The sequence below is a fragment of the Pelophylax lessonae genome, assembly GCF_965119305.1.
Source record: "Pelophylax lessonae genome assembly, chromosome: 1".
Classification (NCBI taxonomy): Eukaryota; Metazoa; Chordata; class Amphibia; order Anura; family Ranidae; genus Pelophylax; species Pelophylax lessonae.
The window spans coordinates 32,984,024-33,008,879 of record NC_138768.1 but is presented as its reverse complement, the minus strand read 5'-3'; the positions used below and the strand labels follow the sequence as shown (position 1 = coordinate 33,008,879).

General features: G+C 44.6%; 1 protein-coding gene across 1 annotated transcript in view; it reads left to right on the top strand.

Moving 5' to 3' along the window:
* Nucleotides 1-21,419, top strand: part of UNC13B (unc-13 homolog B) — a 703,803-nt gene extending 682,384 nt beyond the window's left edge. The window contains exons 34-38 of the mRNA XM_082256386.1: nt 8,907-8,987; nt 12,687-12,834; nt 16,120-16,212; nt 16,609-16,768; nt 20,395-21,419. Coding sequence (XP_082112512.1) covers nt 8,907-8,987; nt 12,687-12,834; nt 16,120-16,212; nt 16,609-16,768; nt 20,395-20,680 — 768 coding nt within the window. The 3' untranslated portion in view covers nt 20,681-21,419. The remainder of the gene's footprint in view (nt 1-8,906; nt 8,988-12,686; nt 12,835-16,119; nt 16,213-16,608; nt 16,769-20,394) is intronic.
* The last annotated feature ends 3,437 nt before the right edge of the window (nt 21,420-24,856 follow it).

The window sequence follows — 24,856 nt, the reverse complement described above, 5'->3', positions numbered from 1 at the left end:
GGTTAAATCTGTTGTCCATCGTTTAGCCAATGTCCCTGGAGACACCTCCATCATCACCCTGACAAACTTGTCCTTACATGGTCAAGGATTGTGTGTGCCAGACTTCCCTTCATATACTGGTTTTAGCAGAACATGAAAATATAGCAGTCTGGTGAAGATCCCAATGTATCCCGGACATGCATGATTTTTTTTCCTTACCTAAAAGGCTTTGCACTGTGGTTGAAGAGCAGCCACAAACGAGATGTCAACTGTTATTACGTGTACTCAATATTGTCCTACCCGTGGGAGTTCTACCCGTGGGAGTTCTACCCGTGGGAGTTCTACCCGTGGGAGTTCTACCCGTGGAAGTTCTACCCGTGGAAGTTCTACCCGTGGGAGTTCTACCCATAGGACTTCTACTTATGGAAGATTGAAGTACTCGCTAATTGCTTCAGCTTAGGATACATTTCTCAAAATACCTTTTATATGGCCAAACTCTTCTAGACACTTGACCATCATAACTGTGTGAGCTTGTTGGATACCATATTCCAAAACCATGGGTGGTGTTATGCAGTTGATCCTCCTTTGTGGCTCTTAATTGTCCACAGTTCAGAGAAAGTTTTCCACAATATTTTGGAATGTGCTTGTGGGAATTTGTACCCATCCATCTGGGAGGACATTTGTGAGGTCAGATTCTGATGGTGCATGAGAAGACCTGGCTTGTAATCATTCAGTAGGGTTAAAATACACAATTGTTTTAAGATGTCTTTGTATGCTGTAGTATTAACAATGGCCTTCAATGGCAACACCTAAACAAACTCAGACGGTGGAGGGGGGCTCTACATACTATTGGCAATATAGGTAGATGTTATGGGCGATGGTGATGTAATAGTTGGGTGTCCACAAAATTTTAGCAATATTGTAAATGTTCAGTAGAAGAAGCTATTGGCTCTGCTTCATCACACTACAATGGGATTGAAGGCATGCTAAACTGACATACAATAATATTGACTGAGACGCCACTTTGGTATGCCTTAAGCACAATTTATTTTACCTAAAGTAGTTGTAAACCTCTAAAATAAATAAATAATATATATCCTCATATAGTGTGTACTTACCTCAATCTAAAGCACCTGGTGTATATCCTGTCTGCTCTGTCCTCCCTCTTCTATCTGCATGAGTCACTTCTGGCATTTTATGCGGGCACCAAGGAATCCCAGGGGATGGGGCCCCCCAGCACACAGCATGTGATTTGCAGTCTCAGCTGTACATGTTTCCCTATGAGACTGTGTAAAGGGGGGGATTCCCTTCACTCAGGTCTCAGATTACACTTAGTGCTGTGCAGCGTGTGACATCAGATCTCTGCCCCTTGCCTTCTAAAGTTCAGAAAGGCTGTATAAATGATGGACTTTGAACAGATGTAGAGAAGAGAGGACGGCAGATAAACGGGTACAATTTACTGTATGTACAATGCTTTGTACATCTCTGTGTATCACCTGAGGTCCAGTCACTTCACTGGGCATATGTAAGGGTTTTACAACCACTGTAAGCATTAACATGACGTTTGATGAATTGGGCCTATCATCTGGTGGAGAACAGAGTATTTTCTGCTTTTAAGAGTCAAAGTCCTGCCTAGAAGTAGACACAGCAAAGTGTTTATTTCCTCTTTTAGCCACAGAAGCCACCTTTGTGTACATCTTTGACTTAGTTTTCCTTTGTTATTAGGGGCCCAATTCAGGGCTAAGCTCCACTAGCTTCTGCTTTTCCTGGACGATTTGCAATTGGACGATGTGGAATGGCAGTTGGAAGAGCTTAGCCATAGAGTCAAGGAAACTAAATTAAAGAGAGGCACTGAAGAGACTTTTCTGGCTAATAAGGTGTCTTCTGGTTTTTGCTCTTAAATAGGTCTTAAAGCAGAACTAATCCCTCCTATCTTTTTCAGCCAAGAAAGCTTCCATCTTGGGCTCTGTTTGATCCACAACTGGAAATGTGACTGTTTTTTAAACCATTAAGTCACTGGGTTTAGTTCCACTTTAAGATCAGACACCACAAGTTGCCTTCTTTACAAGGCATGGGTATCTCTACCAGTTGCCCATGCCTTGTCCATTAAAAGTGCTCTTCCTGAACATTTTGGACAATGGAATGGCAGTTGGACGATTTTGCCCACGGAGTCAGGGAAACTAAATTAAAAAGGGGCACAGAGGAGACTTTTCGGGCGAATAAAAGGAGGTTTCTTGTGGCTTTTGCTCTTATGTAGGACTTAACAACAGACTCCACAAGTTGCCTTCTTTATTAGCCCTCACTGGACGGGGCATCGGCATTTCCACCAGTTGCCCATGCCCCATCCAACGAAAGCGCTCTTCTTGAACATTTTCTCCTTGGGCGATTTTGGCCAATGCGGTCAAGGAAACTAAATTACAACAGAGCACCAAGGAGACCTTCCTGGCTAATAGGAGTTTTTTTTGTGGTGTCTGCTTTTAAGCAGGACTTTAATATGGCAGTACAGGTTCACTTTAAAATCGGAGGTGCTGATAAGCTATTGTTCGTATCTTGCAATTTCTATCCAATGTCAGTGGCCACCGAAGGCATCCACAGATGTGGGCTCTGTGATCAGGTGAAAGGAACTAGACAGCCTTCCAGCTTACTTAGATTTCCTGTGAAATAATTGGAGCTCTACAGTTTGGAGCTGTTAGAATCTGATTGGATGAAGGTATTTGTAGTCACTATTAGGTGACTATGGAAGATCATTCTTGACTATAACATGTTCTCTTCTCTTTCCCCCCCCCTGGGCTCTCAGGGGACTCAGTTGATTTTCAGTGCAGCAAAGGAACTGGGCCAGTTATCAAAGCTGAAGGTATAGTTCATTGTTGTGTGCTGCTCGTAGCATTTCCAGAGCTTAGCGCGTAATGTGTTTTGTCCCCCACTGCATGCCTCCAATGTTACTCAATGGTGTCTTAAAGAATGTGTACACTTAATAATGAAAATTCAGTATTCTGTGGAATTTGGTGAGTTAATGAATCCTATGGGCTTGTTACGCACCCTAACAAGATTCCTCAGCAGCTAAATGTCCTATGCTGACGACTTTGCTGCAGCCACCAACAACCTACCCTAGCCAGGCTGGGTCATTTGCACTACCCTCCACCTAATTCTTTATCTACTGCAAGGTAAAACTAAGGGGAAGGACACTGGCTTCCACAGTTAAAGTAGAATTCCCACCAAAGCTTGTATTATGGAGGGAGGTGGTAAGGATTAGAACCTCAGGGCTTTTTTGCTGTCTGTGTACTGCATGGGGTGGTTTTTGGTACTTTCCATGTTGTTGGTGGCATAGGAAGTGAGGTGAAATCGCTTCAAGGAGATAACATTTTATTCACCAGCACTCCTTCCATATACAGTAGGGAATGATAATTTATGATAGATCCAAGGTCATCAGGACACATATCCACCATTTCAGAACCATGAAAGGTCCGTTCAAGCCATGGGCATTCGCAGGTAGGGGCAAGGGGGGGTCAAATGCCCCCCCCCTGGAATCTCAATATCCCCTTTAAAGTGGAACAGCCCCTTTAAACCATCCTGTCTGGTCTGTTTGAAAATCCTGTGTCTGTGTTTTAAAAAAATAAGCCGTTCTTTAATAGTTTTTATAGCGCTGAGTGCCGCTCACGTGACCCTGTCGGCTCTCTCCTTTCCCCGTCTGACAGCTACCTGCCGCAGGCAGGGCTGAGGATCCCTTGCTGACGTCAGTTGGGAGGTGAGGAGGAGGGGAAGGGGAGATGAGGAGAGAGGCGACGGGTCACGTGAGCGGCGATTGGCGCTCTGAAAACTTTATAAAACACAGACACCGGGGCACACAGGGTTATTAAACAGACTCCTGACAGGATTTGAAACTTTAAAGGAAACTACAGCAGCAAGAGGGGAGGGGGGGCACTGACACAGGAGCAGACAGGCAGGGAGGGAGGGGGAAGAGAGGACAGAGGAGGACAGGAGAGCTACGGATGATGGAGACACATAAACTGACCACGGTGTCAGGGCTCAGCAGCCATGGTATACCGTGGTCAGGTTACAGAGGGGAGGACATAGTCAGTAAGGATCAGCCAGGTATTTTAGGTGATGGAACTGGCCTAATTACACAGCATAAGCACTGTGTTGTATATTATGCTTTAATGGAACAGGATTAATATATATATACTGTATATATATATTTTTTTTAGGTTAACAAATGCTTTAAAAATAAATACTCAAAATAAGTATAATGACTAAGCCCCTCCCCTTCATGACATTGTTGAAAAGGGGCAGGGATTGGGTGACCTTAAAATTATGCCCCCCCCCCCCCCTGAAAAAAGTTCTGCGGACGCCCATGGTTCAAGCATATCTAAAACCAAAAATGAAATATATTGTAGCTTACCAGTAATGATGAGCTAAGGTCCAGGCCAAACCTGCGGGAAGCTGTCACATATTAGCAGGCCACTGGACCAATCTGCTGCGGTCCTGGAATTCTCCACCTTAGAGCCACGCATAACTAAGAGGCAGAGATACTCGCGACTTTGTTGACCAAATATGGCCACGTGGTCAATGACATTGTCCAAAAAGGGCCGTATCCCCTCCCATTCATAACATGTGCTTAGGAGGTGGGGAATTTCACGACCGCTGCTGACTGGGCCGGCAGCTTGCTATTATGTGACAACTTCCCGTTTGGTTTGGTTTAAACCTTAGTGCATCATTACTTACCACCCCTTAGATGTGGTGGTTGCATTAGATTTTTGAGTTTTTTTTCCCCTTTATTTTTAGATGGTGATCGTGCCAGTAAAACACTTCCTGTCCTATTGTGGCAGCGCTCGCTCACTCCCCATACTGTATCTATGGTCAGCAGCTCATCATACGTGTTACATGTTTTCATTAGCACACCAAAATCTATTACTGAATTTTCACTATCTCCTGTAATTGTCCTTTAACTAAACCCCTGCGGTCATTGCATGGAACGTCGCATGACTGCGCTTGCAGCTTCCCGTTGCGCATAGTCGCAATGTCACATGATGGTGTTTTGTGTTGGACTCAGCATGGTGACAGCTTGGGATATCACATCCACGCTTTTTGTTTGCCACTAATCGTCACATGACTGCTTCCTCTTAGGTATAGACTGTCATGGAATATCATATGGAATGTTCTAGATGTTTGCAAAGTATGCTTATGTGTTTGTTGTAGTGTTATTACAATGTTGTGTTTAATAAATATCATCTTGATGTACGTATGTGTAGAACGTTTGTCTTTAGTACAATGGTGGTCATTAAAAAAATACTCCTTACATTAGCTTATCTGAGTCGGAAATTGCTCATGGAACCCCTAACAACCTGTGGAGGAATCCTAATGTTCTATGGAATCCAAGCTGGAGAAAGAATGCTCTATAGGTCCATACCTAGGTTCCATACATGTAGTGTGAGAACAGCTCCTAGAATGCTCCTTACATTGGTGGTTAACTAGGAGAAGGCCCCCTTCGAGATACTTAATTTGTGTCAGTGATCAGTTATCTGAGAGGCAGAAAATACGCATGGAATCCCCAAGAACCTGTGGAGGAATCCTAATGTTCAATAGAACGTAAGCTGAGAAAGGCTGCTCTATACATAGGTCCATACATAGGTCCATACATACGTCCATACATAGGTTCAATGCAGGTGGTGTGAGGACAGCCCTAGATGGGCAGGATCACCTATAATGCTCCTTACATTGGAGGTTAGTGAGGGGAATGCTCACTTGGAAATACTTAATTGGTGTCAGTGGTAGCTTTTCTAAGAGGCACAAATTTCTTATAGAACCCCTAACAACCTGTGTAGGAATCCTAATGTCCCATGGACCCTAAGCTGAGAAAGGCTGCTCTATACATACTGTAGGTCCATAGATGGCTTCCATGCAGGAGGTATGAGGATAGCCCTAAATGGGCAGGATCTCCAAGAATGATCCTTACATTAGTGGTTAGCTAGGCGAATGCCCCCTTGGAAATACTTAATTGGTGTCAGTGGTAGATTTTCTAAGAGGCAGCAATTGCTTATGGAACCCCTAACAACCTGTGTAGGAATCCTAATGTTCCATGGAACCTAAGCCAAGAAAATCTGCTCTATACATACTGAAGCTCCATAGATGGCTTCCATGCAGGAGGTGTGAGGATAGCCCTAAATGGGCAGGATCTCTAAGAATGATCCTTACATTAGTGGTTAGCTAGGAGAATACCCATTTAGAAATACTTAATTGGTGTCAGTAGTAGCTTATCTGAGTGGCAGAAATTGCTTATGGAATCCCTAACAACCTGTGGAGGAATCCTAATGTTCCATGGAACTTCAGCTGGAGAAAGGCTGCTTCATACGTCCATAGATGGATTCCATGTAGATAGTGTGAGTACAGCCCTAGATGGGCAGGATCACCTATAATGCTCCTTACATTGGAGGTTAGTGAGGCGAATGCCCCCTTGGAAATACTTAATTGGTGTCAGTGGCAGCTTTTCTAAGAGGCAGTAATTGCTTATGGAACCCCTAACAACCTGTGTAGGAATCCTAATGTTTCATGGAACCTAAGCCAAGAAAATCTGCTTTATACATCTTGAAGGTCCATAAATAGGTTCCATGCAGGTGGTGTGGGGATAGCCCTAGATGGGCAGGATCTCCTAGAATGCTCCTTACATTGGTGGCTAGTGAGGAGAATGCCCCGTTTCAATATAATTAACTGGTGTTAGTGATAGCTTCACTGAGAGTCATAAATTGCTTATGGAACCCCTAACAACCTGTGGAGGAATCCTAATGGAACCCAAGCTGGAGAAAAGCTGCTCTATAGACAGGTTTCATCCAGATGGTGTGAGGACAGCCCTAGATGGGCAGTATCTCCTGGATTCCCCAATATGGAGGAACGGAGACTAAAGTTGGGGGACCTGTATGTTGGCATGTACAAGAAGAAACCGGAGTGGGATTCAACCCAGTACTTTACTGCCACTTATGATGAGGTCCATCAGATTAAACCCAGACCCAAGGTGAGAGAAATGTTCCATTTGCTGCAAACCATATGAGCCCATTTGTCACACAGGTGCTAGCTAGGGATGAACTTTTGAAAAGTTTGGTTCGACCATAACACCCGAACTTCCCGAAAGTTTGGGTCCGGATTCCAGAACTTCATTGAAATCAATGGGACCCGAACTTAGGTAATCAAAAAACACAATTTTGAAGCCCTAAAACCCAATAAATGCCCCTAAAAAGTGCCTAGGGTTCTGGGTCATGCCCCAGGGACTAATCACACAAAAAAAAGTTCTTAAAAATTTTCGTTTTTGATAGAGAGCCAATTATTGAAAAAATTATTGAAGAAAAAAAAAAAGATTTCTTTGGATTTAGTGTCTGGGGGATCTAAAAAGTGTACCTGTGAAGTTTCAGCTCTGTAGCATGTCCAGAACCAGAAAAAAAAAGATTGTTTGTCTTAGAATTGCAGTAGAGCAGGGATGGGGCTCCGCTCCTTTCACACCTGGGCGGAACCCTATGCCTGCGCTAATGAAATTATTTGCAGGGATGTGGCTCCGCTCCTATCACACCTATATATGTGTATGTGTATATATACATATATATGTGTGTGTGTGTATATACCCCTACACAGAAGTTCAGATGTCATGCCTGCCTCCAAAGACGTCCACAAAAAAACCCAATAAACGCCTGCAACAAAAACAGCCAGGTGTGAAAGTAGCCCTATCCCTGCTCTACTGCAATTCTAAGGCAAATTATCTTTTTTCTATGGCGGTCACACTGACATGGAAGAGTTTGGTCACCCTGCCATAGCAGTCAGAGTCAGTTCACCCTACACTACACTACGGTCACCCTGACACTTAACACTTTCCCTACAGAAACTAGATTATTGAATCTAACTATAGTAGTATATAATATCCTAACTACACTAGATATCTCTTTCCTCACACTAATAATTGCTAAATGACACTTTTGAAGCAGGAGTAACAGAACTGCTTCCACTCTCTTCTACAGCCCCTGTATTACAGTGCTAGAGATTTGGCGGGGCTATGTTATATACTGGGGGGCGTATTCACTACTGATTGGACCCCCTAGTCACTCCAATCACATTCCTAGCATCCTCCTGCCCCCTCAATTGGCTTTTACTAATGTTTCTGGTCCAATCACGGGCTTTTAAAGCCCAGTTCCTGTCCCATTGCATTTTGGTCGGTTCTGGTTGCCGAATTCCGAACTTTTTCCGCAAAAATTTCGGAATTCGGCTGAATTTCGAACAGTCAATGTTCGGGTCGAACCGATGGTCGACCCGAACCGTTCGATCATCCCTAGTGCTAGCAGCCTCAGCCTGACTCCCAAGTAACACCCCCGACCCATTTTGCCCCACCACAGGGCTTAATCATGGATCTCCGTGACTAAGCCCCAAGGGCAGGGTGAAACGTTGGGGGCATGGTTTTGACAGAGCTGCTATCACTTATGAGACAGATGGGCTTGTATGGTGGTGCGATGAATAGAACGTTTCTTTCGCTTACGGGTTGTATAGAGTCTAGACAGACTTTTTTACCTAGCCTGCACCCTCAGTGGAATCCATCAGATGTGGCTATAGAAGGCTAAACGGAGACCCAAAGCTTAATTGAGGTTCACCTGACTCAAGGGGAATTTACATGATGACTCGAATGCCCAGACATTCCCATGAGCTACTTCTAAATGTATTAATTTGTTGGAAATCGCACAGAAATGATCTGTAAGAAGTTCAGAGGTTTTATATTCGTATGTTTAAACTTGATTCTGTAAACTGAGCTTCTCTGTACCAAAGCAGAGGATGTGCAGCAAGCCCTTCTGTTATGGGTGGTGACTATGGAGATTGGCGGTCCCGATGACCGTTCCAGAGCCATCTAGTGGTAGTGGAGAACCTCTTCTGTTGGTGGTAACCATTTCTTCTTGTTCCAGGATCACATGGTCCGAGAAGAGACTCGGAGTCTGACCCCAAAGCAATGTGCGGTCATGGATCTGGCTTTGGATACTATCAAGGTAAACCCACCACTGAAAAGCCGGTCATATCAATTCATTGGTTTTTTTTTTAGATTACATTGGAACGTTTCATTGCATTTGGACATTCTTTTTTTTATTTCTCACTCATCACAGCCATCCAAAGTACCATCAAAGTTATAATTGTTCTCAATTTTCTTTGACCTTTTTTTTTTTTCCATCTACCACAGATTGTTTAAAAAAAAAAGAAAAGAAATGAGAGCATCAATATCCCACCAGTCACAAGCTCCTCTGGTGATGCGTTTCACCCTAACATAGGACTTAGTCTGCTTTATTCCTTTTGCAACAGAATCCTATTAAACAGAGATTCCACAACTGACGCGTTTTACCCCAACGTAGGGATTATTCCTCTATGAGCAACAGCATCCCACCTGACACAGGCTCCTCCCTGACACATTTTTCTCTAACATAGGACTTAGCATACTGTATTCCATAACAACATGTCGCCAAAGAGAGGCTCCTCCCCTGATGCGTTCCACCCTAACATGGACCTTAGTCTGCTTTATTCCTCTTTAAGCAACACAATTATATCACACACAGGCTCCACTATTGACACGTTTCACCCCTAAATAGGGATTTGTTTACTTTATTCCTCTATGAGCAACAGCATCCTACCTGACACAGGCTCCTCACTGACACATTTTGCTTTAAAATAGGACTTTACATACTTTATTCCATAACAACATTGCATTAAACACTGGCTCCTCGGTTGATGCATTTCACCCTAAAGTAAAACTTGGTCTACTTTTTCCTCCTTTAGCAAGATCATCCCACCAGACACAGGCTTTTACTCATGTGTTTCACCCTGGCGTAGGGCGTTGTCTACTTTGTTCCTTTTTTAGCAACATCATCCCACCAGACACAGCTTTTCACCGATGTAGGCCAGCCTAACATAGAACTTAGTCTACTTTTTCCTCCTTGACCAACAAAATACCATCAGACCCTGGCTCCTCTCTAACATGTTTTGTCCTAACATAAGATTTGGCCAACTTATTCCTCTTTTAGAAAACAACATCCCACCTGACACAGGCTCCTCCCTGACACGTTTTGCTCTAATATAGGGCTTAGTCTGCTTTGTTCCTCTTTTAATATCATCATCCCACCTGACAAAGGCTCTTTACTGACATATTTAGCTCTATCGTAGGGCTTAGTCTACTTTCTTCCTCTTTTAGCAGCAACATCCCACCTGACACAGGCTCCTCCCTGACACATTTTGTGCTAATGTTGGACTTAGCATACTTTATTTCTCTTTTAGCAACAATATCCCACCTGACAAAGGCTCCCCTCTTACATGTTTCGCTCTAATGTAGGGCTTAGTCTGCTTTGTTCCTCTTTTAGAATCAACATCCCACCTGACAAAGGCTCCTCACTGACATGTTTCGCTCTAACGTAGGGCTTAGTCTGCTTTGTTCCTTTTATATTAGTAACATCCCACCTGACACAGGCTCCTCCCTGACATGTTTCGCTCTAACGTAGGGCTTAGTCTGCTTTGTTCCTCTTTTAATATCAACATCCCACCTGACAAATGCTCTTTACTGACATATTTCGCTCTATCGTAGGGCTTAGTCTACTTTCTTCCTCTTTTAGCTGCAACATCCAACCTGACACAGGCTCCTCCCTTACACATTTTGTGCTAATGTTGGACTTAGCATACTTTATTTCTCTTTTAGCAACAACATCCCACCTGACAAAGGCTCCTCTCTTACATGATTTGCTGTAATGTAGGGCTTAGTCTGCTTTGTTCCTCTTTTAGAATCAACATCCCACCTGACAAAGGCTCCTCACTGACATGTTTCGCTCTAACAAAGGGCTTAGTCTGCTTTGTTCCTTTTATATCAGTAACATCCCACCTGACACAGGCTCCTCCCTGACATGTTTCGCTCTAAGTAGGGCTTAGTCTGCTTTGTTCCTTTTATAGCAGTAACATCCCACCTGACACCGGCACCTCTCTGACACGATTCACTCTAATGTAGGGCTTAGTCTGCTTTGTTCCTCTTTTAGAATCAACATCCCACCTGACAAAGGCTCCTCACTGACATGTTTCGCTCTAACGTAGGGCTTAGTCTGCTTTGTTCCTTTTATAGCAGTAACATCCCACCTGACACCGTCACGATTCGCTCTAATGTAGGGCTTAGTCTGCTTTGTTCCCCTTTTAGAATCAACATCCCACCTGACACAGGCTCCTCCCTGACATGTTTCGCTCTAACGTACGGCTCAGTCTGCTTTGTTCCTCTTTAAGCAACAACATCCCACCGCAAACTGCCCCCCCTCCCCTCCCCCCCCCCTCCCCATGCATTTTGAGTGAACTTAGGGCTAAGTCTGCGACTAAACCTTACATTAGGACAAAATGAATTAGTGAGGAGCCTGTGTCCAGTGGAATGTTGGAGATGAAAGATCGGGCCGCGCACCACCAGATGCTTGAATGCAGTAAAGTCCTTTATTGTAAAAGCCAAATACAAACAGGATACATGGGTACAGGTAGACGCATTTCACATGTGTCCAAGCACAGACACGTGTGAAATGCGTCTACCTGTATCCTGTTCGCATTTGGCTTTTACAATAAAGGACTTTACTTTATTCAAGCATCTGGTGGTGTTCGGCCGATCTTTCTTTTATATCCACGATTAGACGGTGGCAAGCCGGGGGCCGACACCCATGTTGAACAGCTTCTGGTTCACTCATCTGAACGGTTTACACATCTCCATGTTTTCCAGTGGTACGTTGTTGCTCAAAGGGGAATAAGGTTGTTTTCAACTGGAAATGCTTGGTTTTGGCGCATCTTGTCCTTAAATGAAGGGGGTGCTGTTTGGAAGGAAAGCACCTCCCGGTGGGCCTGGTGCACCCACGGCAGGTTCTAATGAACTTGAGTGTCTGCATGGAGCAGAGGCATTTTCCTATTTAGTTGGTGTGAGTTTGAGGGGCCATTGTTGGGTCACCCAGAGGGGTGCATCTTTCTCTGTATTTCGGGGGTTTAGAGTAATAACAGTGGCCCTACATTTAGCTTTATGAATTTTTTTTTTTTTATCCCCCACCACCAGCATTTATGTAAATGTAAAGTGCATCTATCTGTAATGTACACAAATACATCAATGCAAGAACAGTATAGATTTTTTTTTTTAAGAAAGGCTTTAACTTTTATCATTAAATAGCCGTCCTTGAACTCCAATCCAGATCCAGGAACTTTAGCTAGACTAAGATGATGCTATCAGTCTGCTGTAGGCAGGGGGAAGCATTTCCTCAGTCTCCTGTCCCTCAGTGATCAGACTGTACATTGTAACTGTGTAGCAAGTCACAAGGTGGGAGACTGCAGCAGGATCTGATTTGTGTCAGACACAGGCAGGGCCAGGACAAGTGGTGGGCAAGAGGGGAAGCTGCCCTGGGGACAGCGGAGCAAGGGGACAGAGAATGGATACAGGACAATAAACCCATTCTAAGGCATAAATTAACAGTGGAGGAGGGGCACAGTTCTGCATCCGTGCCCTGGGCACTAGAAGAACCTGTCCCGGGACTGTGCCCAGGCACCAGGATTGACATGACTCAGCCGGCATCTTCGTTTTAGAAAGACCAGCGTACTATATGACATACACTGGAAAATGATAGCTGGAATCTTATTGGTTGTGAAGGATAGAACAAACTGTTGAATTCTGGGTGACTATCTTGCCCATTTTATCTTCTGTGCAGCAATATTTTCACGCTGGAGGAAACGGTCTGAAGAAAACGTTCCTGGAGAAGAGCCCAGAACTGCAGTCTCTGCGCTACGCCCTCTCGCTCTACACACAGACCACAGACACGCTCATCAAGACCTTTGTGCAATCACAGACGGCACAAGGTGAGCTCATGGTCCGCATCACGTCGCATCTCTATATACTTGCATGGCTCCATCTAGTGGTAATGGGAGATTCTTAATTAAAGGGAAATAATGTGGAGTTCATTCACAAAGCGTGAAAGTGGTCATGTGACCTGGTGTGTCTTTGTGAGTCTTCTGTCTCAGATATTGCCTTTTTATGTTTGTAAAGTTTATTGTGCCATCGTATACTCCCTCCAAACTTCAGGTTTCTATTTATAAAAGGCAAAGTTGCATTTCCCCATAGCACAGCATAATAGTTTATAAAGCACCAAGATATAACACAGTGATGTAGAAAGGTTATTAGGCAATGCAAATACAAAGGTAAAAAGGGGACCAAGTTTTTGATTAATTTTATATTGCATGGAGTGGGGAGGGGTTAGACGCTCTGTCAAGTTTGTATTGCTATGTCCCAGCTGGAGAGATTCTGTATTTGTTCTGGTGGCGATCATTAGTGATGGGTGAATCCAATATTTTCAAATTGTCACTGGAGCGAGAGGTGAAGGAAAATCCTCCAATAGGGTCAAATATTCTGGGGACAACGGTCTAAAAAAAGGATTTTACAGAAAGTGTACAGACCCAGAAGCTCAGCACAGGGATGGTGGGAATCCCTCATAATGGGCACAGCAAGTGTACAGATCCGGGAACTCAGCACAGGTTTGGTGAGAACCCCTCATAATGGGCACAGCAGGTGTACAGATCCAGAACTCAGCACAGGGATGGTGGAAGCCGCCAAATAATAGGCATAGCAGGTGTACAGACCTGGGAACTCAGCACAGGGTTGGTGAGAACCCCTCAAAATGGGCACAGCAGATGTACAGACCTGGAAACTCAATGTATGGATTATGGGAACCCCCTATAGTGGGCACAGCAGGTGTACAGATCTGGGAACTCAGTGAATGGGATGGCAGGAGCCCTTCATAATGGGCACAACAGGTGTACAGACCCAGGAACTCGGCACAGGGTTGGTGAGAACCCCTCAAAATGGGCACAGCAGGTGTACAGACCCAGGAACTCAGCACAGGGTTGGTGAGAACCCATCATAATGGGCACAGCAGGTGTACAGATCCAGAACTCAGAACAGGGATGGTGGAAGCCCCTAATAATAGGCACAACAGGTGTACAGACCTGGGAACTCAGTGAAGGGATGGTGGGAACCCCTCATAATGGGCACTGCAGATGTGGGAACCTCTTGTAGTGGGCGCAGCAGGTGTACAGACCCAGGAATGGAGTTCAGAAATCTTACCAAGTGAATCCCTAAGATAAAGACGAGATAGCTCTCCAGCATCTATCAAAGTCTGAAATTTCACTTTGTGTGGATTGACTCAATAAGACGAAGAGACACATAAATCATAATCCCTTTATTCTCAATTCTATTGCTAAGCAGTACATTTCTGAGGAATAGGAGGTGGAAACCTATGTAACCCCACGTAGTACTGAAATCATAAGTATTTCCCTGGAGGACCATAAATGACAGAATACTTAAGAAATAGTGTTGGGTCAAGCATCTGCCATAGCTGATTTTTTATTTATTTTTTCCCGAACATCCAGGTACCTTTTGATGTCTTTGTTAATCATTGGCTATTATACAACTTTGGCACTTTGTGATCTCTTGCCTGTACTGTACAAGCTGTTCTTTGTCGCTCAGCATTAGGGTGTCATATGTATACTTTGTTTGCTCCTGCTTCATGTCTGTATAACCGTCTCTTCCTCTCTCTTTACCTGCTGTCATTCGTGTCTCAGTGCATGATGGGAAGGGTATTAGATATACAGCTAACGAGGACGTTCCTCCCAAGGAGGGTATGTTTAGCAGTTATCCTTGTAGTTCATACCACCTTACCTTTATACCTCTAGATTCCAGCTCCACCATCTTATAGTGGAGTAGACTCATTTCCCATAGAGTAGACCCATCCAGAGCTGATACTTTGCTTATAAATGAATAAATTGGTGGATTTAGCTCCTGGCTGACTTCTTATAACTGTGATTTCAGTGGGGAGATCCTGGCTCTGTCTCCACGTTGGGCCCAATATTGGAGTAAATCACTCTCACTAGCATAGGAAGTGTGAAAACTACTTTTCACAAGTGCCAATGCTGATCACACTGGAGATTTCACCTTCAGAAATCTTGGGAGACCCAGAAGGCCACACTTGGGTATTATAACTTCATCTCCCTGTAATTAAAACATGAGATTTAGCTCTTATGACCTTAAAAATGAATCTTTTGGGGCAAGAAATACCAACAGTATTGCAGCTTAGTAGTGGTGCCCAGTTACAGGTTGAGCCGAACCAAAAGAGGTTATTGAAGACCGCCAAGGGTCAACCAAAGTGGACATCATGTATCTTCAAGAAGAAACCATCTTTTTTGATCCCATCAACAAATCCGCTTCCTTCCCTTCATGGCACCAAGCCTGGATAGAAAATAAAAGGAAGACTCTTTAGTGTCGGTAGGGGGGCAAAAGGATGATCTTGACTCTTGAACATGTGTGATCCATAGTGTGCGGTTTTGGAGAACTCACCTACTAAAAGATATAGATAAAAGAAAATAGTTTCGGAAAGGAGGAACCAATATAATGTTTGGTCTTCTCCCCACAGTTCTCTAGATCAGTGGTCTCCAAACTGCGGCCCACTTTGCCCACCTTTATCTGGTCTTTGGGGCACTGTTCTTCCCACTGACACCAACAATGAGGCTCCATTCTGTCCACTGAAAACAAAGATGTGGAATGGGGAATTCCTCCTATTGACCACCAAGCCCGAGGCATTGTTTACTTGCAATTGGGGCACTTTCTATTCCCACTGACCCCCCTGAAAATCTAATGTTCTACTCCTACTGGCCACATTAAGGAAATCAGCTGTGTTGATGGAGATCAGTTGCTCAAGGAGATGTTACCAGTTCGGTATTATGGGTATTTATGTTATGGCTTTGGGTCACACCGCTTTCAGCTCACCTATAGAAGTTACTAACAGGGGGCTCCAAATCACTGAACAACCCTTTTTGGCGAGTAGAGGGAAGGGTTTAGCTCCTGGATAAGCTCATTACGTGTTTGGTAATATGCCAAATATGGAGGAGTTTTGGTGATGGGAGATGAATTGGGCAGAAGGTTGTGGGGTATATTCCACCACGTGCCCATCCATGGGCAGCTTTGTTCTTCTGGTAGTAGAGGATGCGGGTCATACAACATTGACACTGCACACTAGCATTGCCCAAAAAAGCTTTCACCTAACTGTAATGACTCCCAGTAATTGACTGTAGCATTCTGTCTGTCTGTCCCAGGCTCTGGCGTGGATGATTCAGTGGGAGAGGTATCAATACAGGTTGATCTGTTCACTCATCCAGGAACCGGCGAGCAGAAGGTGACTGTTAAAGGTAAGCCAATGATAACACTTCAAGTTTTAATACAGTTTGAATCCTCCTTTATTTCATTGTGGTCTTTACACTTTAGACCATTGATAGACCCATCCTCTATACATGTCTGGTTTAAGTTTATGCAAATCTCTTTGTAAGCTTCCCCCGTCCACAAATAGGCAGAGAGACACATCCAAAATAGCCCCAGCTGCACACTATCATTTAACAAGTATTCTTTGGGCTGGACCATATTTTCCCTGGAACATAAAATTACAATTGGTATTTGGCTATGTTTAAAAAAAAAAATGTAAAGTTAAAAAACACAAAAAACAGAATATCTATTGATTGGGTGCAGTACCTCTATCAGCCTGTGGTGGCACTGTCTCCTTTTATCACTCTTTGTGCTTTCCCTGGCAGTGGTGGCCGCGAATGACCTCAAGTGGCAGACGACCGGCATGTTCCGGCCCTTCGTGGAGGCCACTGTGATTGGACCTCATCTGAGCGACAAGAAGAGGAAGTTCACCACCAAGTCCAAGAGCAACAACTGGGCTCCCAAATACAACGAGACCTTTCACTTGTGAGTGCTGGGGCAAATATGTATGGCGGTATATGTAGGGGTGTGCAAGGCCATCTTACCGAATGGGCACGCTTGGCAGTTGCACGGGGGCCCCACTTGCCCGGGTTGCCCCACCTGGCCAGCGACCCAGCCCCAGCCAAGCATTAGTCCCGATTCCTGTGTGCATCCTGCCGCCAAACTTGGCAGGTGGTAAGCGCCTGTTGGCCCTGCGCTGCTGTCAGGCCAATTGGGTCATGGAGGGGGAGCCCACAACTGCAGGAATGTCTGTCCGCCTCCATGGGAACAGGCACACACATTACAGTTGAGTCTGACTCCCATCTGTGTGGTGTGTGTGTTCTCCGGACCCAGCTGCCAAACTTGGAATTTTATATTTGTGTCATTAGCCTGGCACTGCCGTACCAATAAATGTCGCCTTATCGATAATTTGCATTTTTATTCTTGTGGGTGATTGTGTAGGCAGGGCCCCAGTGCACTGCATTGCCTGGGGCCCTTTAATGCTCTTAAGATGGCACTGGGGGTGTGGTCTCCCTGCCATGGCCTCTACCACAGCTTGTTTGTTGATAGATAATAATAGATGGTTTTACTCCTCTGTGTTCTTTACACCACCTTTTGACTCCTTCCTTGACTATACTGGGCTTGAAGAAAAACTCCATTCACAACAGAATTAAAAACAAAATGCTGGCAAGTTGAATCACCCACTGAATTGTATTGTTCTTAAATTTTCCAGTTTTTCACCAAAATTTTTTACAAAGCCTAAGAACGGTGTCACCCTTCCCTGATGTATTCTCTATTATCTCAAGAAATCTTTTAATCAAATCTAATATACTGTAGATAGGACCAGTTGGGCAGAGACCTGCCTGCCATAATTCCTCATTTTGTAACTGTCTACCTGGAAGTTTTGGGTTTTACTGGCCACATTTGGTTAGTTCCAGCTCTTAATGTTACATTCTCCATACACTAAATGAAAATCCAGCAAATATGGTGAGAACCCCTGATAATGGGCACAGCTGGTATTCAGGGCCAGGAACTCAGTGCAGGAATGATGGGATATCCTCATAACAGGCACAGCGGGTGTAAAGACCCAAAAACTCAGTGCAGTGATGGTGAGAACCCCTCATAATGGGCACAGCAGGTATACAGACCTGGGAAACCAGTGCAGGGATGATGGGAGCCCCTCATAATGGGCACAGCAGGTCTACAGACCTGGGAAGTCCACACAGGGATGGTGGGAACAGCAGGTGTACAGATTGGGGAACTCAGCACAGGGATGATGGGAACCCCTCATAAAGGGCAAAACAGGTGTATACACCCAGAAACTCAGTGCAGAGATGATGAGAACCCCTCATAATGAGCACAGCAGGTGTACAGACCCAGAAACTCAGTGCAGGGATGGTGAGAATTCTTCATAATGGCCACAGCAGGTGTACAGACCTGGGATATCAGCAAAGGGATGGTGGGAACCCCTCATAATGGGCACAGCAGGTGTACAGACCCAGAAACTCAGCACAGGGATGGTGGGAACCCCTCATAATGAGCACAGCAGGTGTACAGACCCAGAAACTCAGTGCAGGGATGGTGAGAACCCCTCATAATGAGCACAGCAGGTCTACAGACCCAGAAACTCAGTGCAGGGATGGTGGGAATTCTTCATAATGGCCACAGCAGGTGTACAGGGATGGTGGGAACCCCTCATAATGGGCACAGCGGGTGTACTGACCTGGGAACCCAGTGCAGGGATGGTGGGAGCTCCTCATAATGGGCACATCATGTGTACAGGACCAGGAACTTGGCACAGGGATGAAGGGAGCTCCTCATAATGGGCACAGCAGGTGAACAGACCTGGGAATTTAGAGCAAGAATGGTGTCGGACCCTCATAATGGACACAGCAGATTTCCATACTTGGGAATTCAGAGCAAGAACGGTGGGAGCCCCATCCTAATAGGCAAAGCAGGTGTACAGACCCAGGAGCTCAGCTCAGAGATTTTGGAAGTAGAGTCTCCAAGAAATAGAAGGGATTGTCAGGGGGTTTACCTCCCAGCATCTAGCAAGGTGAACTTTATAACAAACTCCACCTCTGATTCACCTACATTCGCCTCTTTGCATTTATCCTCTACAATTCAAACTGTGTGTAAGCTCTGTGGAATAACATTAGAGCTTACACAGTGTTGATAGCATCCTCCTTGTGACACTTTTGGGGTCAGGCATTTCTCACCTAAGGTCCAAGTAGGGCATCATTGGAATAGGTCACATGTTCCCTTATAACCAGAAGTGGAAGCAGGCATTCGTGGTGAATAGGTTTGAGTGGGTAACAGTGTGATGTAGTTTGATATTGTGTGTGGGCAAAAAATAGCAATCTTTGTAGGGGTGCCTAAATTTTTGTCCATCTACCCAGTATACCTTTACTCTTATATTTAGGGATGCCTATACTCTGTCTATCTGCCTAAGGATGCCCATGGTCTTGTCTATCTGCCTAGGGATGCCCATGCTCTTGTCTATCTGTCTAGCGATGCCCATACTCTTGTCTATCTGTTTAGGGATGCCCATACTCTTGTCTATCTGTTTAGGGATGCCCATACTCTTGTCTGTCTTGGGATGCCCAAACTCTTGTCTATCTGTCTAGGGATGCACATACTCTTGTCTATCTGTCTGGCGATGCCCATACTCTTGTCTATCTGCCTAAGGATGCCTATAATCTTTGTCTAGGGATGCCCATGCTCTTGTCTATCTGCCTAGGGATGCCCATACTTTTGTCTACCTGTCTAGGGATGCCCATACTCTTGTCTATCTGCCTAGGGATGCCCATACTCTTGTCTATCTGCCTAGGGATGCCCATACTCTTGTCTATCTGCCTAGGGATGCACATACTTTTGTCTATCTGCCTAAGAATGCCCATACTTTTGTCTATCTGCCTAAGGATGCCCATACTTTTGTTTATCTGTCTAGGGATGCCCATACTCTTGTCTATCTGTGTAGGGATGCCCATACTCTTGTCTATCTGTTTAGGGATGCCCATACTCTTGTCTGTCTAGGGATGCCCATTCTCTTGTCTATCTGTTTAGGGATGCCCATACTCTTGTCTATCTGTCTAGGGATGCCCATACTCTTGTCTGTCTGTCTAGGGATGCCCATACTCTTGTCTATCTGTCTAGGGGTGCCCATACTCTTGACTATCTGTCTAGGGATGCCCATACTCTTTGTCTATCTGCCTAAGGATGCCTATACCCTTTGTCTATCTGCCTAAGGTTGCCCATACTCCTGGCTGTCTAGGGATGCCCATGCTCTTGCTTGCCTAGCCATGCCCACACTCTCCTGCCTAGCTGCCAAGGAATGCCCATACCCTTGTCCATCTGTCTAGGGATGTCTATACTCTTTTGTGTAGCGATGCCTATAATCTTGTCTTCCTGCCTACAGATACCTATACTCTTGTCTATCTGTCTAAGGATGCCTGTACTATTTTCTATGTGGTTAAGGATGCCTTTACTCTTGTCTAGCTGCCTAGGAATTCCTATAATCTTGTCTGTCTCGGGTTGTCTTTATTTTTGTCAATGCCCATTTATGATTTCCAGTAGCTTACAGTGGCATTAAAGAAGCATATTCACCCTATTCTTTTTGTTTTTCTCTTTAGTATTCTGGGCAACGAAGACGGTCCAGAATGTTATGAGCTGCAGGTCTGCGTGAAGGACTATTGCTTCGCCAGGGAGGACCACGTGCTGGGAATCGCTGTCATTCAGTTGCGTGACATTGCAGACAAAGGCAGCTGTGCCTGCTGGTGCCCGCTGGGCCGACGCATCCACATGGATGACACAGGACTGACCATCCTGCGCATCCTCTCCCAGCGGACCAACGACGAGGTTGCCCGGGAGTTCGTCAAACTGAAATCGGAGACCCGCTCCACTGAGGAGGGAAGCTGAGCCATGAAAGCCGCATCTTCTAGTATGTGCCAATTAAACCGACCCACGCTCGGTGGCTGCCTTCGGACCGGGAAGGGAAGGCAATAAGCGAGCAGAATATTTATTTTTTAGTTCCAGACACCACCGATGAACACATAGACTCCGGTGTCTTGTAAATAAGATATTTATATAGAAAGGACTTTGTCGGAGACTGTATTGGCCTCCTCCTGTGCTCTTAAAGGTGCAAGATTTCTGGGACAAACTGAAGACGGTCCAGTTCTGGAACTCCCAGGCGTATACGGTGCGAGATTTCTGGAACAGACTGAAGGTGGTTGGGTTCTGGATCTCATGGGCGTACAATGACACTTTGATTATCTTGAGCAGCCTTTCTCAACCTTTTTAAAATTAGGTAACCCTTGAAATAACTTTCAGGTCTCAGGGATCCCCTTTTAATAATTACTTTATCTACAGCTCACAGTACATTAACATAAACATTAAATTAAAACTTTGTAGAAAATAAATAAGGAATGTGGCATTACCTGTGTAGTTGACACCCAGGGCTGCTCTACAAGTTTTCCATCAAATTGGTGGTTGGTGGAGAAGCGCCCCCCCATGCACTGGTGTAGTGTGCCTCTTTACATTTGTCATAAATGTAGTAACCCCCTTTACATTGATGGTCAGTGGAAAAGAGCCCCCTATACATTGGTGGTCCATGGAGATGCCCCCCTTACACTGATGATCAGTGTAGTGTGCCTCTTTACATTGGTCATAAATGTAGTAACCCCCTTTACATTGGTTGTCAATGAAGAAGGCCTCCCTACATTCGTAGTCCATTGGGGGAGGGCCCCCTAGATTGACGATCAGTGCGAGAAGCACCCCTTACACGGATGGTCAATGAAGAAGGGCCCCCTTACATTGGTTGTTAGTGGAGAAGGCCCCCTTACATTGGTTGTTGGTGGAGAAGGCCCCCTTACATTGGTTGTTAGTGAAGAAGGCCCCCCTTACATTGGTTGTTAGTGAACAAGGGCCCCTTACATTGGTTGTTAGTAAAGATGACCCCCTTATATTGGTAGTCAGTGGAAAAGGACCCCTTACATAGGTGGTCAGTGAAGAAAGGTCCCCTTTGCAATAGTGGTCAGTGAATGCCCCATTACATTGGTAATGGTGAAGAAGGCCCCTTACATTATTTGTCGGTAAAGAAGGCCCCTTTACATTGGTAGTCAGTGGAGAAGAGCTGCCCTTGATAGGTTGTCAGTGGAAGAAAGACCCCTTACATTGGTGATCAGTGGACTACGTCCACCTTATATTGGTTATCAGTGAAGAAGACCCCCTTACATTGGTAATCCGTTGAATAGGGCCTCTTAGATTGCTGATCAGAGGAAGAAAGACCCCTTATATTGGTGATCAGTGGACTAGGTCCCCCTTATATTGGTTGTCAGTGAAGAAGACATCCTTATATTGGTAGTCCATGGAAAAGGACCTCGTAGATTGGTGGTCAGAGGGAGAAGGACCCCTTACTTTGATGATCAGTGAAGAAGGGCCCCCCTTTCATATTGGTGGCCAGTGAGTGCCCCCTTACATTGGTGGTCATTGGAGAAGGGCCCCCTTACATTGGTGGTCATTGGAGAAGGGCCTCCTTAGTGTCAATTGTTATTTTTTCATCTGAGAGGTAGAAAATGCTCATTGCTGAAGCATCCCCAAGTAGCCTCTGGAGGAACTCTAGTGTTCCATAAAGAGCCCTGGTTGAGTAAGGCTGCTCTAGTGTGATACTTATGTGACTGTTAAGGCAATAGGTCACAGATGGCCAACCCTCCATTGTGACGCTGAACAACAAAGGAAGAACGGACTCTGAAAACCCCTTGTTATTCGGTAGGTACGCGGCGCCTCTCAGTGCGATCACAAATGAGAATCTCAACATTTTGGTGATGTAGCACTTCGGAACAACATGCCCAAAGTACAGACTGTACATTTTTGTATCACTTTGCAATATCATATGTATTTTTTTTATTTTTCCTATTTTTAAAAAAGTTTTCTGTCTTAAGCATTAATCAATATTTTTATTAAGCCGTCCTTTCTTTTTTTTTTTTTTTAATGCTTTAGTGTAGATATTTTTCTCATATTAGAAGGACTATGCGGGCCTCGTTGTATCCAGAATATAGTAGTATTTATTATTGGAGAAGATGGGGACATGCACCTTTTAGGAGGAAAGTTACAGTGACTAAACTCCACGTGCCATAATTCGGTGCTCTGCGCAAGAGACTTTTTTTTTTTTTTCTGTTACAGCGGAAGTTCTGATAAGGCAAATTGTTATAATTTTGTAGATTTTTTTTTTTTTTTGCACTATATAGAGGGATTGAGAGTTGCATTCAGAAAAGGGGCAGAATTTGCAGATTATTCCCATTGGAAGGATAGAACAGTCAAGGAGGGGGTTTGTTCTCAACCTTCATTTAATTAACAGAGCTAATTCCTAACAATGCACTGAATGCTCTAATGCAAAACTATCCCACCTCTGCCACCAATATGTGATGGACGCGGGTTTCAGATCCCTGTCCTCCTCAGTAACTCGAGAAAAGAACCGGCCAATCTCACACCCCGCTGTCACTTACGTAACAATGCCAATCTCAGCTGAACCCTGTACAAAGATTTTCCAGCTCGCGGGACCACAATCTAGGTGCCAGCAGGCTGAGAGCGATTGTCACTGGGCTAATTAAGCAATTAACCCTTTAAATGCCACCACCCCCGTTTGGTCGGAGCAGGAAGAAGCTCGTAATTCTAGCAATACCAATTATGATTTTAGAATAATCGTCCGTAACACACACTGTCACCACAGACAGTTATGTTCATAGGATTTATTCTATACAGTAGCACTATACAAGAGACAGGTTCTTTTTTAGTTTGCATTAAGAGCTTAGGGAGAAGGGTGAAACTTTTCAAAATAAGGTTTTAATAATGAAAAGGTCAAAGCTGGTGAAAATAAAATATTTACAGAAAAAAGGTGTTTCAACTAAATAGAGACCCAATTCAGCAATGGAAAAATAAGGTAGAATTGAGGAGGAAGGATACTTGCAGTCAATGTCCTGGGTGTTATCAGACTTCAGTCGATGAGCCAGGTGTTATCGGTTCTCAAACTTGACAGATGTTCCTGCTTTGATGGTACCAGGAGAACTCCCCACTAGTTAGGGGCATCTCCCTTTTTCTCTGGGATCAAAGGGTGTTGACAGAGGCCCCTGATCTATAAAACAGAGGGTCTGTGGGCAGTTCTGTGGTTTATGACAATATCCAGTCCCTCCTCTGCAGACATTTTTATACCACTATTCATTCAATATGTACCGGTTACATTCTTGAAACTGATATGTTGTTCCGCATTGAATTTCGTGTCCAGGGATACTAAACACAGGGTAGCTCAGATAAACCCGTCACCCAGGGAATATCTGACAGCTATCTTCCCTTCTATATGTGCTAGTGTGGTCATGTATGACCTTATTTCGTTTAGTACAAAATTTCTCATTCAAATATATACTTATTATTAACGCGTCATGTTCCTGTCTGAGTTTATGAATCGCATGTGGATTTGTCAAGTTTTGAATTGGGCAGAGCTCTCTGATTGCCTTTTACGATCCCCCTTAGTTCTGGGTATCCTTAATGGATTTGGTCATAGTTTTACGATAGGCCTGGGCAGCAGAAACCGACATCCTGCCAGGACTCAATTAGCGGGTTACAGCTCTGCACAGGCCTAAGCGCTGGTTTCTGATGTCTCTGAGTTGAGATAATGGCTCTTTTGAAGTGTAGAACCTATGCATTCCATGATTTAAAGGAAGAGGGAGGGGGTAATCACTACGGCAATGTCATGGCTGATCTAGGATAACTGAACAACATGGCCAATTGCTCCAGCTTTTCGTGTGTCCAGTACGTGATATCATTAAAAGAGTTAAATGCAGATTTTAGCCAAAACTTGGGGAAGGGGTAAACTCATTTTGGCGTGCTTTCCTTGTCCATGGGGGAAATTTCCTGCTATTCCTGTTTTGGTGATGCCAGGTCACACCCTAACACATAGGAGGTGATTTACTGAAACTAGAGCACCAAAATTCTGGTGCAGCTGTGCATGGTAGCCACTCAGCTTCTAACCTCAGCTTGTTCAGTTAAGCTTTGAAAATAAACCCTAGAAGCTGATTGGTTTCTATGCAGAGCTGCACCAGA